This window comes from Lethenteron reissneri, chromosome 6, assembly GCF_015708825.2.
Source record: "Lethenteron reissneri isolate LAM-NWPU_2019-01 chromosome 6, ASM1570882v1, whole genome shotgun sequence".
NCBI lineage: Eukaryota > Metazoa > Chordata > Hyperoartia > Petromyzontiformes > Petromyzontidae > Lethenteron > Lethenteron reissneri.
In genome coordinates, this window is record NC_083784.1 from 2741814 (window position 1) to 2759282 (window position 17469).

The 17469-nt window shown below is 47.8% G+C and overlaps 1 protein-coding gene across 1 annotated transcript in view; it reads left to right on the forward strand.

Annotated features, from left to right (window-relative positions):
• The window catches only part of UST (uronyl 2-sulfotransferase), a 131972-nt gene that overhangs the window by 104181 nt on the left and 10322 nt on the right, over window positions 1-17469 (forward strand). The window contains exons 5-6 of the mRNA XM_061570029.1: window positions 12202-12355; window positions 15069-15166. Coding sequence (XP_061426013.1) covers window positions 12202-12355; window positions 15069-15166 — 252 coding nt within the window. The remainder of the gene's footprint in view (window positions 1-12201; window positions 12356-15068; window positions 15167-17469) is intronic.

Genomic DNA, 17469 nt, shown 5'->3' on the forward strand with positions numbered 1-17469 from the left:
TGAAGCGTTGGGTTTACCGTATAAATTGCACTCATTTTATTCTGACTTCCCGTATCTTGTCCTGACGATGCTTGGCATAGTTTCGAGTGAAACGTCGCGTCCAATTGCCACATTTCGGCGTCAGAATAGTCGCTCAACTTAACCGGTGCGCGAGCTGAAGCAACAATGCGTAATCTCAGCACGTGTTGCTTATATCAGAACTATCCAGCTTCCGCCGTACATACGCGCGCACTTATGTTTAAAAAATACGACGGCAGCGTGAATGACAACAAAGGCTGGTGGGTTACTTCATTCCCTCTGTGTGTTGGTTGGAAGCCATTTGTGCAAACACACAAGTCTGAATAAACAAACACAATTACATGTTAGGAATCGTAAATTCGGGTAACCAATTTGATTTATTTACTTGAATTGCAGTGGGGAGATTATGACGTTGTTGTTGTTGCTGTTGCATCTGTTTATGAATTGTTTGTGTGCGTAACTGTTTTTCCGTTTCCAACTTAAAATTGCACACAACAGCTTGGGCTGAACGTTTTTGGTTCACCTGCAATGATTGCCCTTGGCATTTCCGCCCTGGTGTGTGTGTGTGCGTGCGTGTGTGTGTGTGTGTTTTTCCCTCTCCCGTTAGCAATCCTGTAGTGCCACGGCCCCATCTTTATTTACGAACCCTGCCTAATCACACGATAGCCGACTGCATTAGCATGCCACCGACTCATTAGTGCGGTTGCCTTTTTTTAAACATGTATACATCATGTGATTAGTTATGTTTCGTTCCTTACCCCCCCACCCGCACCTCCCGATAGGCACGGTAGGCTACGTTACGGTGGTGCGAAATAAGTTACAACGTGCATATCTATGCGCTCCACGTTTTGTGGTAGATGTTTGCCAAAACGATACTGAATTAACCATTTGTTTTTAATCCAGACAGTTGTAAACATTCAGCCACCAGACGAGTGCAAGAAGACAAGTGGTGTAATGCTGTTCAAGATAAGACTTGTTCATTTATCGGTTGGCAGGGCGGTGGCGTTGTGGTAACCGCAAGAAAGGTTCTGCGTTTTAATCCCGAACTTGGGCATGGAGTTTGTGCGTTATTCCCGCTGTTCTGCGTAGGCTTCGTCTCGGTTCTCTGGTTAGTTAAAAACCACGCACGCAATGTAGTTGGTGTTCAAGTTCATTTATTAGGTATAGCCCTGTGAGCCATTCGGCTCTTGAATCGGGTGCAACCACAACAAACAAAAAAACAAAAACATGAACAAGAAACATCTTAAAGTGACTATGTGCAACAACTGAAAATCCAGGGAAAAAAAACAGCAAAAATTCCAGAAAATAGCACCGTACACGCCAAACATCCCAATGTGGCAGGACCCTCCTGAGAAGAGAGAGAGTCTTTTGGACTCGGCGTGGCGTCGTTGAGTAAATGGCTCCCTATTGAATTTCGATTTAAGGCTTTCGTGACTGCAGGGATTCATCTTCTTGGTTCTTTCGGTAAAGTCACGTAGAAGGGACAAAAGAAAATAATAAAAATAAAACAATATAATAATATAATAAAATAAACTGATATAATAAAATAATTAAATATAATGAAATAATCTGGTATAATAAAATTAATTATAATTATTTTATGTTATTATGTTTTATTTTTATTATTTATTATTTCCCTTCTACGTGACTTTACCGAAAGAACCAAGAAGATGGCTCCCTATTGCTCGGTACCTCTTCACGCAGTTCAGTTTTTTGTAGGTATCTCCGTATTCACTTCAAACTTTAAAATTGACGGCGGCGGCGGCTTACTGGAGCGAACGTTCAAACTCCACGATGCCGGTTGTGCACCGCGCTTCTCCGAAGGGACAACAAAACGTCCACCGCCGCTTTGCCAGTGGCCGTGGGAGTTTTATTTTCACAGCCGATGCCAGAGGAAATGTCAGCGACGTTCAACGTGCTGCCGGTCGCGGTGAAACGGCGCGCCGCCTCTCCGCACGAGATACTCACCCAGAGACCGCTTCCTTCCTGCGGTACAGTGTCACCATCTGTCAGACGGGGCGACACGACTTCCGCAAGCTGACTTGTGGCACTGCCAAAACGTGTGGCCGTTTTATATATTTTTTAAAAAGAACGTACTCCCGTGGGACTTTTCTATTTTGTACCTTTTTTCTTCCCTCCCTGCCCTGCCCCCCCCACCTCCCCCCCCCAATTGTATCCCGATGTTGCTGTTGTCACTGCGTCCATGAGATGACTCATCCGTGACTCCCCCAGAGCGGCGCGACCGTTTGCGTTAGAGAACGGGACGGTCCCGCGGAAGCGGAGGCGACAGAGCCACCCCTGAGAACCCTTCGCATGTAAAGGGCAGCACCTTCTTGCCTGCGCTGCTCACGAGAAGTAACGTTCGTTGCATCGCGCGGCGCTTTCAGATGCGCTTCTGCGGTCGTCTGGAACGCTCTTCCTTCCGATATTAGGAAGCTGCTGGAGCTATGCATTTTTAAATCATCATCTAGATTGCCAAACTAATTTTTTGTTACATATTTTTTCGTGTTTAATTTGTTGCCTTTCCACCGCACCCCAAATTAGCACGGTTGGCTACGTACGGTGCGAAAGAAGTTGAACATGCATACATTATAGTCAAGCTGACATCTCAACTCCCAGAGCTGGAATCCAACTAAATTAAGCGCAGCACCAAACGTTGCGCGATGGGTCATTAGTGGCCGAGCTGAAACCACCAACTCACGACACTTGACGATCTAGTACCCAGTTTAACCGCAGCTGTTTGGCTGGGCTCGAATCCAGGGTCTCAGCAGTGACTTTGAGCTGCCACCTTCAAATTTGTGTGGTGTTTTTACAGAAGGTGCCATTCATTGCTCTCACGAAAACCTCCTCCATCTCTCTCTCGCTCGCTCGCCTCTTTCACCGTTGTGATCCCAGTGCAGGGCCGTATTATCCAGTAGGCGACTGTAGACACTGTGTCTATGGCCTACAAAAATTAAAAGGGCTAACGATTTTTTTTATTACCCTGTTTTTTTGTTGTTTGTCTGGTCAAAAAGGTAACCAAGATGTCTTCTTGAATAAGTATGTTCATATAGCAAGGATATGCACAGTGTATAGATACACAGAGGCAGAGTCATGTCAATTGTGTTTTTTCATAAGGTGAGAGAAATTAACATGAACTTTTCGAGATTTTTTGCATTTCAAAATGAGCAAATAACAAAATCACATGGTGTTTTTCGCAGAATCTCATTCTCAATAGAGCGGCGTTATAGTGCTACGTGTAAAACAAGCGAGTGGCAGCGGCGGTAGTAGTAGCATGGGTAGCAGCAGCAGTATCACCTGTAGATTGTTATCACTTAGGCCTACGAAACAGAAGTCCCTATGGTCTACAAAAATAACCTTAATCGGGCCCAGTGTGGTGCCTTCAATAATCACCCTTCTTAGTATGCACACTCTGCTGTGTGTTTGTGTTTTTTGTTACAGTTGCTTCCACCATGTGCGGCTCAGTTGCCACGGCATCGTCTTTATTCAATCATCATTAATTAACGAGGGATGCTGCAGGAGTGTGATAGTGAGCACACTTAACGTACAACCCAGAGGTTACCGATTCAATCTGTACTCCTGGCATGGCAGCTGCATCGACGGTTCAGGTTTCTTGAACGGTGGCTAGGAAATGTTAACTACCTCGCCTGGTATGCAGGAGGTCGTGGGTTCGATCCCAACCCCGACGCCTCCTGTATAGTAAAACCTTGGATTGCGAGCATAATTCGTTCTGGAAACGTGTTTGTAATCCAAAGCACTCGCATATCAAGATCAGTTGTGATCACGTGACGCTTGGCAGACAAAGCGTATACGTACGACTCGTATTGCAAGACCTCGCTCGTTTATAAAATTAATATTTATTAAAACATTTAGCTCGTCTTGCAAAACACTCGCAGACCTAGTTACTCGCAATCCAAGGTTTTACTGTATTTGGAGTTTGCGTGTCTCTCTCTCTCCCCGTGGTCGCGTGGATTTTTCTCCTGGGTCCCCCGGGTTTTTCCCTCCACATTTAGAATCAACGTCATGCGTTTAGAGTATTTGGCTGCGATACATTTCCACGTGATAAGCCACTTCGTTGTGCGATCAATTGTGGCCAGGTCGCATCTTTAAAAGAGCTGTATAGCTCAGTGGGCCTTACCTAGTAAAATAAAAATAAAATTAGAAATAGTTTCCTAAACGCTTTCCACCTCTCTCCACTGAGCAGTTTTAAATGTGTTCAGAAGTTGAGTTTATATTTTTTGTATCGCTTTTCTTTTCCCCCCATTGAAACAAGAGCCCGGTGCAGAGCGAGAGTGACGAGGAGGGGGGGGTGTACAGACATCCAGCGAGTGACAAATCCCGGGGGCCAGGTACCCATGGAGTAGGGACAGCGTTCACTGACCTACTCGCGTACGAGGGGGGCAGGGGGGGGGGGTCAACGATCGGAAAGTTTATTTTAAGTTTATTTCATTTAAAGTTTCTTCCCAACTGAGTAAAGGCCCATTTGAGCTTAAGAAGTGACTTTTACAAGGGGCGACTGGGTCGGCAGATGACACCGCAGTGAAGTCGGCCGTCAGCTCGCGTTTACAGCGGTAAAGTTTGGGTACTGCCACCAAAATAAGAGAGGGCCGATTAACCCTCCAGAGAGGAGGTGGGCTCTCTTAGAGCCTCCCTCTGACGAAGCCACGTCCGCCAGCGGTGGCGTGAGCAAAGCCATTGCAGGGCTGCTCCTGTAGCTCGCGTGCGGTCACGTAGCGAGTCAACGTGCGCTCGGACAGGAGAAAAAATAGCCGGGAGTAGAAAAACACGCCAGTAATTAGTGAGAGGTTGTATTTGTCAGAAACAGTTTTAAAAAAATACTTTTTTTTTTTACTGCTGCTCATATATAGTTTAACGACGCTTGACAATGCCCCATACATCAATTATTACTTTGAATAACCCTCCGGGTATCCACCTGCCAATCATTCACAATCATTACGGATGTGCGGTAACTGGCAAGCCTTTGAAAATAATAACGTTTATGTAATACTCAAAGGGTTCGGATGTTTAATTTTTTGATTGGTATCTTCTTTTCTGTACTTAATGCATTGCCAGTGATTGTTAAATTGACTTGGAAGCATTTATTTATGGGACGAGTAAGTGCAGTAGAGTGAATGATTATAATTACAGAAAGCCTCATTCATTTGGCCTCAACTAAAATTACTTCCCAGCAATAAAAACTTCGTAATCATTTGGATGTGCAGTGTGTATATGTGTAGTGTTTTCGATGTACCCTATGTATGTGTGGATGAATACATGTATGCACTGCATGTGGCACACACATATGTTGTGTTTGGGATGTGTTCCTGATTTGAACATAAACATTTTTTGCGAAAAAATAATAATCATAAATTGAGCCTCGATACGACATTTGAGATTATCTAATTGCATTCTTTTCTTCTGGAGTGGTCGGAAAATTTGACGTCATAATAAGTGATGTAATTTCATACTCTTTGGCTCTTTCGGTAAAGTCACGTAGGAATAAAATAAAATAAATCACGACGTTTCGGGCGCAACACCAGGTGGGAAAGCTTGGTCTGCTGCTGACGCAGACTGTTTTAAAACAGTGATGATGGACGCTTGTGTTGCGCCTGAAACGTCGTGATTTCTTTTATTTTCTACCTACGTGACTTTACCGAAAGAAACAAAGAGTATGGATTCCTGCAGTCACGAAAGCTTCAAATCAAGATTGATGTAATTTCTTACATCACTTAAGCGCTTATCCCACTGCAGGTGGTGCCACGTGGTGTCACGTGGTATCAGGTGGCTTCACATACACGTGCTGTGTCCTGGAAGACGGCTTTTTCCGTAGGTACGGAACCGTATTCTGTCGGTTAAAAAATGACACACACGCGCACCTTTTTATTTTCAAAATCATCCAGAAGTTTTTGGGTGCGTCTTACTTCCCGGAGAGCCGTATAATCCAAGAGACATGGTATACGTGTCCACGTCTAGGATTTCATCAAGTATATGCGTGTCGATGTTAGATGTATTGCAGAGTTTTTATTTCTGAGGTGATGCGGGCTGCCGATTTATCGGCAAAGCTTTTGACGGGCCGACACCTGGTCTCTATTTATATAAGCCCCCGCGGGGGACCAGGTATTTAAACGGTAGCGGCACAGCGTTCTAAAAAAAAACTGAGATTTTGATTCCCCCTCCTTGAATCACGGCTGCTGAGCACAGGGCCCAAATAACCCAAAACGTCAAGCGGCCAGCAACGAAAAGCGGCACATTGAGGGCTTAAACAAAGAACGAAATGGCATCGTGTGCAGAGTCGCCGTCGTTACTGCCGCACGTTTTCTAACCTAACCCTCCCGCCAGATCCCGTGGCTTTTGCCAAGCAGGTACGTGCCCTCCAAAGAACTGCCCGACCACCGGGGTATTTAATACACGAGGGTTCGCGCGTTTCTTGAGTTGAGCGTGGGCTTTGGCGACTTGTGGGGTGCGTGGGTGGTGTGGGGGAAAGAGGCAGTGGGAGAGAAACAGCAAAGTGTTGTGACAGGCATCGTGGTGAGTGGGTGAGCGTGTGAGTGGGTGAGCGTGTTGATGTGACTTGCAGTGTGGTGAGTGGGTGGGTGGTTGAGTGTGTGGCTGTGACCTGCAGTGTGGTGAGTGGGTGAGTGGGTGAGCGTGTCATTGTGACAGGCATCGTGGTGAGTGGGTGGGTGTGCGTGTCGTTGTGACCTGCAGTATTTGGTGGTGGTTGAACCGTGTGCACGGTGAGACAAGACAGTCGGTGTCCGGTAGACCAAATCCTCAGCATGGGTGGAGGAATCAGCGTGAATTTCGTGGAAAGACTAACAATGGTCGTAGCTCGCGAATCTCCCAGTCTCCACTCCCGGGAAATGTTGATACGCATTTCAGGGGAATGGGTGTGGGGGAATTATATTCTGGAGCTCAGCTCCGGGCAGCTTTGCCCTGGTAGTGGTGAAAAAATAATGACAACGAGGCGACTGACCGCCGGTGAGTGACTGAGCGCGTGAATGAGCGAGTGAATCTGTGAGTGGCTGAGCGAGTGAATCAGTGAGTGACCGAGCGAGTGGCTGAGCGAGTGAATCTTTGAGTGACCGAGCGAGTGGCTGAGCGAGTAAATCTGTGAGTGACCGAGCGCGTGACTGAGCGAGTGAATCTGTGAGTGACCGAGTGAGTGGCTGAGCGAGTGAATCTGTGAGTGACTGAGCGAGTGACTGAGCGAGTGAATCTGTGAGTGACTGAGCGAGTGAATAGGTGAGTGACCGAGTGAGTGACTGAGCGAGTTAATCTGTGAGTGACCGAGCGAGTGACTGAGCAAGTGAATCGGTGAGTGACTGAGCGAGTGGCTGAGCGAGTGAATCTGTGAGTGAGCGAGCAAGTGGCTGAGCGAGTGAATCTGTGAGTGACCGAGCGAGTGGCTGAGCGAGTGAATCTGTGAGTGACTGAGCGAGTGAATCTGTGAGTGACTGAGCGAGTTAATCTGTGAGTGACCGAGCGCGTGACTGAGCGAGTGAATCTGTGAGTGACCGAGTGAGTGGCTGAGCGAGTAAATTTGTGAGTGACCGAGCGAGTGGCTGAGCGAGTGAATCGGTGAGTGACCGAGAGAGTGGCTGAGCGAGTGAATCTGTGAGTGAGCGAGCGAGTGGCTGAGTGAGTGAATTGGTGAATGACTGAGCGAGTGGCTGAGCGAGTGAATCTGTGAGTGACTGAGCGAGTGAATCTGTGAGTGACCGAGCACGTGACTGAGCGAGTGAATCTGTGAGTGACCGAGTGAGTGGCTGAGCGAGTGAATCTGTGAGTGACCGAGCGAGTGGCTGAGCGAGTGAATCTGTGAGTGAGCGAGTGGCTGAGTGAGTGAATTGGTGAATGACTGAGCGAGTGACTGAGCGAGTGAATCTGTGAGTGACTGAGCGAGTGAATCGGTGAGTGACTGAGCGAGTGGCTGAGCGAGTGAATCTGTGAGTGACCGAGCGAGTGGCTGAGCGAGTGAATCTGTGAGTGCTGGATCACGAGTCGCCTTAGTAGCCCCTGTGCCCCTGTCTAGTAGAGACGAGGGCGGGGGGGGGGGGTTGTACCGTAGGCCACAGGGCACGGCTCCTTGGCTCCGCTTCCACCCCCCCGGCCCTCGACCAGACCGCACCGTCAGTGCCACCACTTCGTGTCCCAGTTGCGGTGATCATCTCTTGTTCTTGTGCAATGATGGCGATCTGCCAGCTGCCTCCGCAGTCCTAATCCAGACGGCCCTCACAGTGCCCCCCACCCCAGAGGTCGCAAACGGGTTTTGATTCCTTACCCGTACCCGTACCCGGCCGCACCAGGGTCGCAAACGGGTACCCGTACCCGTACCCGGCCGGGTACGGGTACGGTACGGGTATCGGGTACCTGATTGCGACCTCTGGGATGAAGTCATGTTGCAGGCACGGGTGGGTTGATTCTAGGAACTTGAATTGTGAGAAGAGACAAGACGTTGGGAAATGAGTGACAAACAGTTACTCACCAGTGACTCACGGTCTACCCTTACCCGTACCCGGCCGCACCAGGGTCGCAAACAGGTACCCGTACCCGGCCGGTACGGGTAGCCGGGTATCGGGTAGGGTACGGGTATCGGGTACCCGGTTGCGACCTCTGCCCCACCCCCAATCCTCTCGGTATGAATGTGTGTGCGAATTTAGTGCCCGATTGTGCCGCGTGAGTTGTAAAAGGGCATCTGTAAATGGATCGCCCCCAATGAATGTAACAAGGTTTATAGATAGTCCACAAATATTCGAGAGGAGAAATTACGTTTGAAAATGGAATTCTCTATGAAAGCCTCCACAGGCTACATGTATCCCGTACCCGCGAATCGCGATAGCGACACTGCATCTCTTAACACCCCTCTGTAAGGCTATTGGAGCAGTATCTTCTGTCACTACGTCATTCAATCGCCTGTATATCCGTGTGTGCGCTATATTTTAGTTCAACGGTCACCCTACGTCAGTCTAACGTTTCTGTAACTTAAGCTATAATTGTACCGTGATCGGTCGAAACATCATCTGCCCGAGCTGACTCGTGTCACAGGGAATGGTAAAGTTTAACGTTGATTTGTGTCCGCAATATTTTCGATATCTCAGTTGTTTTTACTTCTGATTTCTACGTTACTGAGAGCTCTACTTTATTTTATGTTACTTTTGTCAGTTTTGGTGACCCCAGGGTCACCGTCACAACGAGACTATGCTGGCGTGTTTGAGTTCTCACCACGGTTCAACAAAATCAACTTGAAACCTGAAACCTGCAGAGTTAAAAGAAAGAGGATCCACACTCTGTAGCTACAGCTACAGTTATTTTGCTGTGCCTTTTTTACACCTGATGAAGGAAGCTTGTGTTGCCTCCGAAACGTCGTGATTTAATTGAGTTGTTTTCAATTATTTTATTTTATTGATTGTTTTACCTACGTGACTTTACCGAAAAAAACAAAGAGTATGAATCCTTGCAGTCACGAAAGCTTCAAATCTAGAAGAAAGAGGATCATTGGAGATCGGCAGTGCATCTACGAATGTGTAAATCTGCACGCCTCTGGGCCGTTTTGCTGATCACTGTTCAGTGCGGAGTGGTTGGTCCACTGCTTGGAGCGCACTGCACTACGGACCCGGCCACCTCGGTTCGATTCCCAGCAGTGGTGAGCGATATCTGAACCGTGGCCGAAGTCGCCCCTCACCAACCGGCACTGCACCACCAGCATGGTGAACCACCATGACTCACGCGGCGTAGAGGAAGCCTTCATCCAGCAGTGGATTGACGTTTTATGTTTCATGTAAAAATTCATTATTGCTGTTTTACACAATTTTCTCAAATAAGCTCTGCGCGTGTGTGCGTGCGTGCGCGTGTGTGTGTATTTTACGAATCTTGCAGCATTTCGTACGGTTCGTTGATGAAAGCGATAAATCAACTGCTCCAGCTGTGGGCACAGCTTATGGGAAAAATAAAATGTGAGAAACGAAGTGGATGGTGAAATGAACGCAAACGAACAGCACGGGAGGAGGCATTTGCTTATTGAGCAAACGCAGCGGTGGATGCTCATTCGGCAAACCGGAAGAGAAAAAAAAGAAATTGGTCCCTTGGAAATTTCCGTTGAGATGACGAACGAACGTGAAAATAAGAGAGACGGGAGAAGCAGAGTAGGGAAATGGGAGTGGATGGAGAGAGAGAGAAAACAGCAAGCGAAGCTATGTGTTGTACAGCCACGCTGCTTCCTGTTTGCATAATGACTTGTGGCAGGTCATACTCCAACCACAAAAGGCAAGAAAGATCAAAGATCCCCAGGAAAATAATGTATCGATTTCAGCGGCTGTAGTCTTCGCGAAGTTGCGTAAAACACGCCGGTCAATTTGAAGGGGTTGGGTTTTTTTTTCACCCCCACCTCTTCACTCTTCATTGCGTTTTCCCTGCGCTTAAAGCGAAGATATTTCACTCTGCTGATTTTGGTGGCTTTTAATCAAGAGCGGTGTGTGTGTGTGTGTTTTTTTTGTGCATTAAAAAAAAAGTCTTTCAGCCATCAATGAGAGATGAAAGCGTTCCATATTTAGACTTCTAATAGGCCACGAAAACAGTAATTGCACCATTCACCGCCTGTGTGCGTACGTATTTATATATTTCACGCTGATTTTTTAAAAGCTCGCGGTGCAGATTTACCTGCCTTGGAAATATAACGTTACAGTGAAAACATGCAAGTTGAAAGGTGACTTTTATTACGTTTTGCGAAATGGGCATCGCAAAGTTTATTAGGGCATTTTTAGTTTTACCTCCGCTGTTTGACAGTTTTTGAGCGACCGTTTTTTTCCCCTTCCTTTGTTTATTCTTGTTTGTCGAGGGGTGTTTCAGTTACAACGTTAAACAAAATGCAACGTAAGTCACGCAAAGCGTTATCCCAATGAACGTGCCAACGACTGGGACAGCACAGCCAGCAGATGCAAGAATCGAGAATACGCTACCTTTGTACCTTTGAGCGCGTCAAATGCATGGGCGGCGGTGGGGGGGGTCATATCAGATTGGGGAAAAAGTGTGGAGTTCGGGTCAATATCAGTATCCGAGACACTGTTTTGTCAGGCACCGTCTGACATCAGTTACACAAATGTTGCTCTGACATACAACGGGAGAAGATCGGTGTGCGTCAAGGCGAGCGCATCGTCTGCGATGCATCGTCTCGGCAGGCGACGAGCTGTACATGAAAGCGAGTTCAATTAAATTACTGCGACGTTCATCGGGGCATGGTGTGGCAGAGGTCGCAACCGGGTACCCGATACCCGTACCCTACCCGATACCCGGCTACCCGTACCCGGCCAGGTACGGGTACGGGTACCCGTTTGTGACCCTGGTGCGGCCGGGTACGGGTAGGCCGTGAGTCACTGGTGAGTAACCGTTTGTCACTCATTTCGGGTAGGGTGCCGGTACGGGTAGGGAACGGGTACCCGTACCCGGCCGGGTACGGGTACGGGTACCCATTGGCGACCCTGGTGCGGCCGGGTACGGGTAAGGAATCAAAACCCGTTTGCGACCTCTGCCGTGTGGCGAACGCGAAAACAAAAGAAAAGACATCGTGCATCAGAGGTGGACGAAGCCCCTTGGATGAATTCACGTACAGAGTATATAAAACGAGGGCCCCTTTTGTGACAACATGGAGGCGATTGGAAGGGGAAGAAGTAGTAAATAAAGTTTCACAGATCACACTCTGCGGTGTTGTGATCCTGCGCAAGGTATTCACATCGATCACTTACGACATTTGTTTCAATTGACAGAGCCGTGTTTAACTATCCTTGAATTTGTTCAAACAATCAGCGGTTTCCTCACACGGGCCTGCGCCGTCATTCCACTGTGATTTCTAGCGCCCGGAATCGGCGCTGCGTCACACACATTTCTCGTCAGTCCGAAGCGGGTTTTCCTTTTGAAATGAAACTCAAAGAGAAATCCCAAATCCCCGCTCGTACGCGTGCACATTAGCGGCGGTGTTGACACGATCCTGTTAGCTGCCGATATTTAATCATTTCCTCTGCCAGGTGGTATTTCCTCCGGCGGATTTTCGCAACCTCCCCCCCCTCTCGAGCCGTTTTCGCTCGCCCAGCGGTTTGTTTCTATTTATTTTATTTTCTCGCGCGCGGTGGAAGGACGTGACGTCAGCGGGATTTTTTTTGTCTAAATTTGTTTTGCCTTTCCCTGCAGGTATGGCGTGGAGCAGCCAGCTTACATCAACATCATCCGCGACCCCATCAGCCGCTTCCTCTCCAGCTACTTCTTCCGCCGGTTTGGCGACTGGCGCTCGGAGCAGATCCACCTGGTTCGCACGCCGGGCATGAAGGATGACGAGAGGTCCCTGGTGAGGGGGGGAGGGCGGCCGTTTGCAACCTGGCGAACGAGTGAACGCGCCGGCTGGAGATTATGATTACACGGCGCCGGTTTGCGTGAAAAGGAAAAGTTCAACCCTGCAGTGAACTCTCTCGCTCCACCGATGGTGGAAGGGCCTCCACTAAAGAACAGTTCTTCTTGGTTCTTTTCGGTAAAGTCACGTAGAAGGGAAATAATAAAATAATTAGAATAAAACATAATAAGATACAATTCTCACGACGTTTCGGCCACAACGCGTTATTTTATTATGTTTTATATTTTTTATTTTATTATTTCCCTTCTACGTGACTTTACCGAAAGAACCAAGAAGATGAATCCCTGCAGTCACGAAAGCTTTACATCGAAATTTAAAGAAGTTGTTTCGTGTTTAACTCGGTGTCCTTCCACCGCATCTCCCGACGTAGCACGGTCGGCTACGTTCAGTGTGAAAGAAGTTCAACGTGCGTATTTGTGCTTGCGTTGTGGCCGAAACGTCGTGAGAATTGTATTTTATTATGTTTTATTCTTATTATTTTATTATTTCCCTTCTACGTGACTTTACCGAAAGAACCAAGAAGATACGTACGTACAGTAAACCTGTGCACGCGACGGGGGGCTGAAGACTGAACGCTTCGCACAGATAGATTGAAGGATCCATTGCTGTAACGCCATCCCCTGACCATCCTTGTGGCCCACGCCGACAGCACCAGAACTCTATTCACCAGGCTCAATCAGTCTTAAGTTTACCAAGAACTTCTGAGATCTGGCAACATTCCAGGGCGATTTGGTAACGTAAAATGTACGAGGGCCACCCCACACTGTGCGGTTTTGTGGGGATTACTTGAACATACTTCACCACGCTGGTCTATGCTCGTTTGGTAAAAATAGGAGGAGCATAGACGTGGGAGCATAGCACAGCAACAAAAATTGATTTCCCTGCTTTGGTAATAAAATATGTATTTGTGTGTTTAAAGCTTTTAAGAGATGCTGCTGCCGCCGCCATGGTGTCACGGTGTGCGCACTGGGCGTCCAATCCAGAGGTCACCGGTTCTGTTCAATCTTCCGGCGTGGCAATGGACACAGTGTGTTGCGAACTTTCTTGTAACGTCACCGCCCCGATCCACCGAGCAGTGTAAATCGGGCATGTCGCGTGTGGTGGGGTCAATTCTGGCTGCTCTGGCTTATTCCAAGACGTCTGTCAAGTGTGGAACAGGCGGCCAATTCTTCTTGGTTCTTTCGGTAAAGTCACGTAGAAGGGAAATAATAAAATAATAAAATAAAACATAATAAAATAATTCTCACGACGTTTCGGCCACAACGCAAGCAGCCATCCTCAGGTGAAGAACAGGTCTGTCGGAACGACAGCGTCTGAATGAAACACCACCAGGCGGCCAAATGTATGTGTGCATGTTAAACTTATGCTTTCTACAGAGGAGCCCTCTATATCTCTCTATCGGTGGAGGCCATTCTGCCAGCAGAGGCGATGAGCAAGCGGTTTCAGAACTGCACCTTGACCTTGCTAGTGTCACTCATGTTTTTAAGACGGACGATGAGCTCTGAGAAGATTACGTGGATTAGATGGCCGTCGTTAATTAATGAATGCAACCGTTCCATGGCAGGATCCTGACTCAAAGGCGACTCTCTGTCCGTGAGCTAAATCAATTAATGGAAGCCGTCTTATTCAGAGCCCTACCCAGGTGTGCGGGGATACCATTGTTGCATTGTATATAGCACGGCCTTGGGGTAATCATGAAGCCGATACGTTGTGAATTGAAGCACCATTGCGATAGCATAAAACCGATGGAGTCGTCAAACATTCTCGCCGCAATTATGACGGCGAAAATACCATTTCGTCTCATTTTTCTCGAAACGGCTGAATTTGAATCTTGAAACGTGACTGGGATTTTTCTTTTGGACGTACGCTCGTGAATTTTTTTTGTCTTTTTTGGGAGTGAGAAGGCCAAATCGTATGTACACGTTGTTTGGGTTTCACATCCTTAGATTGAGGAGGTTGACTGAGTGGCTCAGAAGCCTAAAGAGCTGCCAGCCACTTTGAATCTCGGTTCGACTCTGCCTCAAGGCTCAAGAGTTGACGATCTCAGCTCATTTACCAATGACCACACAGACATCCATCGCACTAAATAGCAGTACTGCAATTTGGCTAAGTTCCACTTCTGAGAATTCAAATATACCCTTAACTTGTATTTAAGAACTTGCATCTTGGAATCCCTGCCTCACTTGATACAACAAATCTGGCTGTGATGGCTGTGACAGTCCCACCTGATGACGGAGACTTGTGTTGCCTCCGAAACGTCGTGATTTTTATTATTTTATTTTTATTAATTTAAATTAATTTTTTACCTACGTGACTTTACCGAAAAAACTAAGAGTATAAAATATACCGGCTTGAGTGGCGTGTGACGAACTTTACTCTCGCATGGCAGTGGGTGGGGAAAAGGGCGCCCTCTACTGTTTGGGCAAGATGCCACTTGAAGATATCCCCAGAGGTGGCTCTGTGTCATGTCCACTTCTGTGGGCTGTTCTCTAGCACGAAGCATTGCGATGCTCGGCGCGATATCCGAAATGAATACGTTGACTCGTGACGTGAAACCGATAGCAAATTTGGGGCAACGCTCGGGGGTGGGACATGTTTTTGTTTATCTGGGGAGGGCTCAAATGACCGCAGTTTGTCTTTTTGCTTCCAGAGTGTGAACGACTGCATCCTCAAGAATTACCCAGAATGCACCAACCCTCGCCTGTTCTACATCGTCCCCTACTTCTGTGGGCAGGATCCCCGGTGCCGGTAAGCCACCATCACCGGGCACACTTTACCGCTGGCTGCGTGGCAAATAAATATATAAAAAATGCTTCCATTTACCGAAATGAAAACACTGCTGAACTCGGCAAAATCTTGGCCCTTGGCTGAAACCGCTGCAAAGATTGTGATTGAAGAGAGTGGGATTAAGAGAATTTGCAACCCAAAACCCAAATAGCTCTTACGTTGAAAGCATGCATTGTGCGCTGTAGGTCCTGAGACAGCAAAAGACAATTTCTAAGGATGTTCTGAACATTTACATGACACGATCATTGAACGTAGCTCGCACTTACGAAATATATGCTTTCTCGAAAAGCACGAAATTTAGCATATGGTCCCAGTTTTGGGATTTTTCAGATTAATCCAAATTTGGGAACATCCATTGTATCTACAAGACGAGAGCTATTCGTTTTTTGGATTTGCGTCTTCCCCGATAAGAAGTACATCGAGTACATGGGAACTGGCAGCACCGGTGAGCTCCGGTGAAGATGCCACACCAACCCTGGTGAGTGCTCCTTCAGGGGCTATTGAGGGCGTGACGGTGGCTAGGAGATGTTAACAACCTCGCCTGGTATGCAGAAGGTCGTGGGTTCGATCCCGACCCTGATGCCTGTATATGTCGAGTTTGCATGTCCTCTTCCCATGGTCGCGTGGATTTTTCTCCGGACTCTCCCGTTTTTGCCTCCGCAATTTAGAAACGCGCGTTTAGAGTATTTAGCCGCTATAAATGTCTGCGTGATAAGCCGCTTGGTTGAGCTATCATTTGTGGCCAGGTCACTTATGAAAAATTGTTGCATAGCTCAGTGGGCCTTACCTGCTAAAATAGAAAGTTAAGTTTTAGTTTCGTTTCCAGAGCAATGTTCCATCCTGAGCAACCACCAGGGAAAATATATCCACATCCCGCTCCTCCTCCTTGTTCAATATACCTCTCACTATAGTTGTGGATATTATGGTCACATGCCACCACACCCACTCGAGTCTGCCAGGGAATATATTCGGTGAGACACAAATTCCCTCTCTGCGCGTTTCCTCATCGATCGGTTGCCGACTCGCAGTGTGGCGGAGGAAGCCGTCGGCTCGTTGCAGCGCGCCGGGCGTGTGCGGTTGTAAAATGATGCCGTCAGTGGCGAGGCTGCCACCTACTGATTTACAACCACAGTGAGAAGAGAAGAGAAAAAAAAACCCGATGCATTAAAACGGCCGAAAACTTGTCCGTTCACACGGAACGCAGCGCAGCGTAGCGTAGCGTGCCCGGATACGTGAAATGGTGCGGATACGTGAACTGGTCGGATACGTGAACTTGTGCGGATACGTGAAATGGTGCGGATACGTGAACTGGTCAGATACGTGAACTGGTCGGATACGTGAACTGGTGCGGATACGTGAACTGGTCGGATACATGAACGTCTGTGGAACACGACGGTTGCCCCGGGCGCCAATGTGTGCGTGGATCTGTGACGGCCGGACACTCGGGGGCATCCTCCTGTTCTCTTCGGTGGACCAAGAGAGAACCAGGAAGGCTGAGCGGGAAAATCTCCGCGACGAGGAAGACGGAGGATAATGATTTGAACCCGTTGCCCCAAGTGCCCGTGTATGGCATTTCCACGCGATCTTTGCAATCGCTGCACAATTTTTGTTTGCAAGTTTCTTGTCTGCAAACATGGGCCGACTCCGCCAGCTGTCGGGTTTTTTTTATTCGATGTGTTGTTTGAGAAGCGGTAAACGTCTGTCGATGTTTATTGGAATGCCTATCACGTTCTGCTTTCGTGCACTTTCAAAAAGGCTCGGGACATATGGTGGAAAGGTATTTGCGTCGTCACTGGAATAATCACAACGTACTTTGGTGTGCTGTTTAAAAACATTGCAATGAACTAGGATGTCTGAAACGTACCACATTCATCAATATTACGTGCAGATCTAACAAGTTCCGACTGCTCAGGATTTCGTGGCAGTGCTGCTGTGTAGCTCTTCACTGCGTTTTCTGGTTGTGCCGCGCATTGTTCGGCACCATTTCCCGACGTTCCACTCCGCGTAATGGGAACTCCTTTGGAAACTGAATCGAAGAGTTATTATAATTTTTCCCCTGAAAATGCTCTCAGCACGCGGAGTAAAACGTCGGACATCGTGCCGGAGAACACGCGGCGCAACTGGAAACCACGTCGGATAGAGCTACGCAGCGCAGCAGCGAAAACCTATGCAGAAGTAGTAGTATAGAAGTAGTACTGTGGCTACACGGAGCAACTTAGTCTGTGTGTGTGTGTGGGGAGCGGCGGTGCAGCGGTTAGCATTCC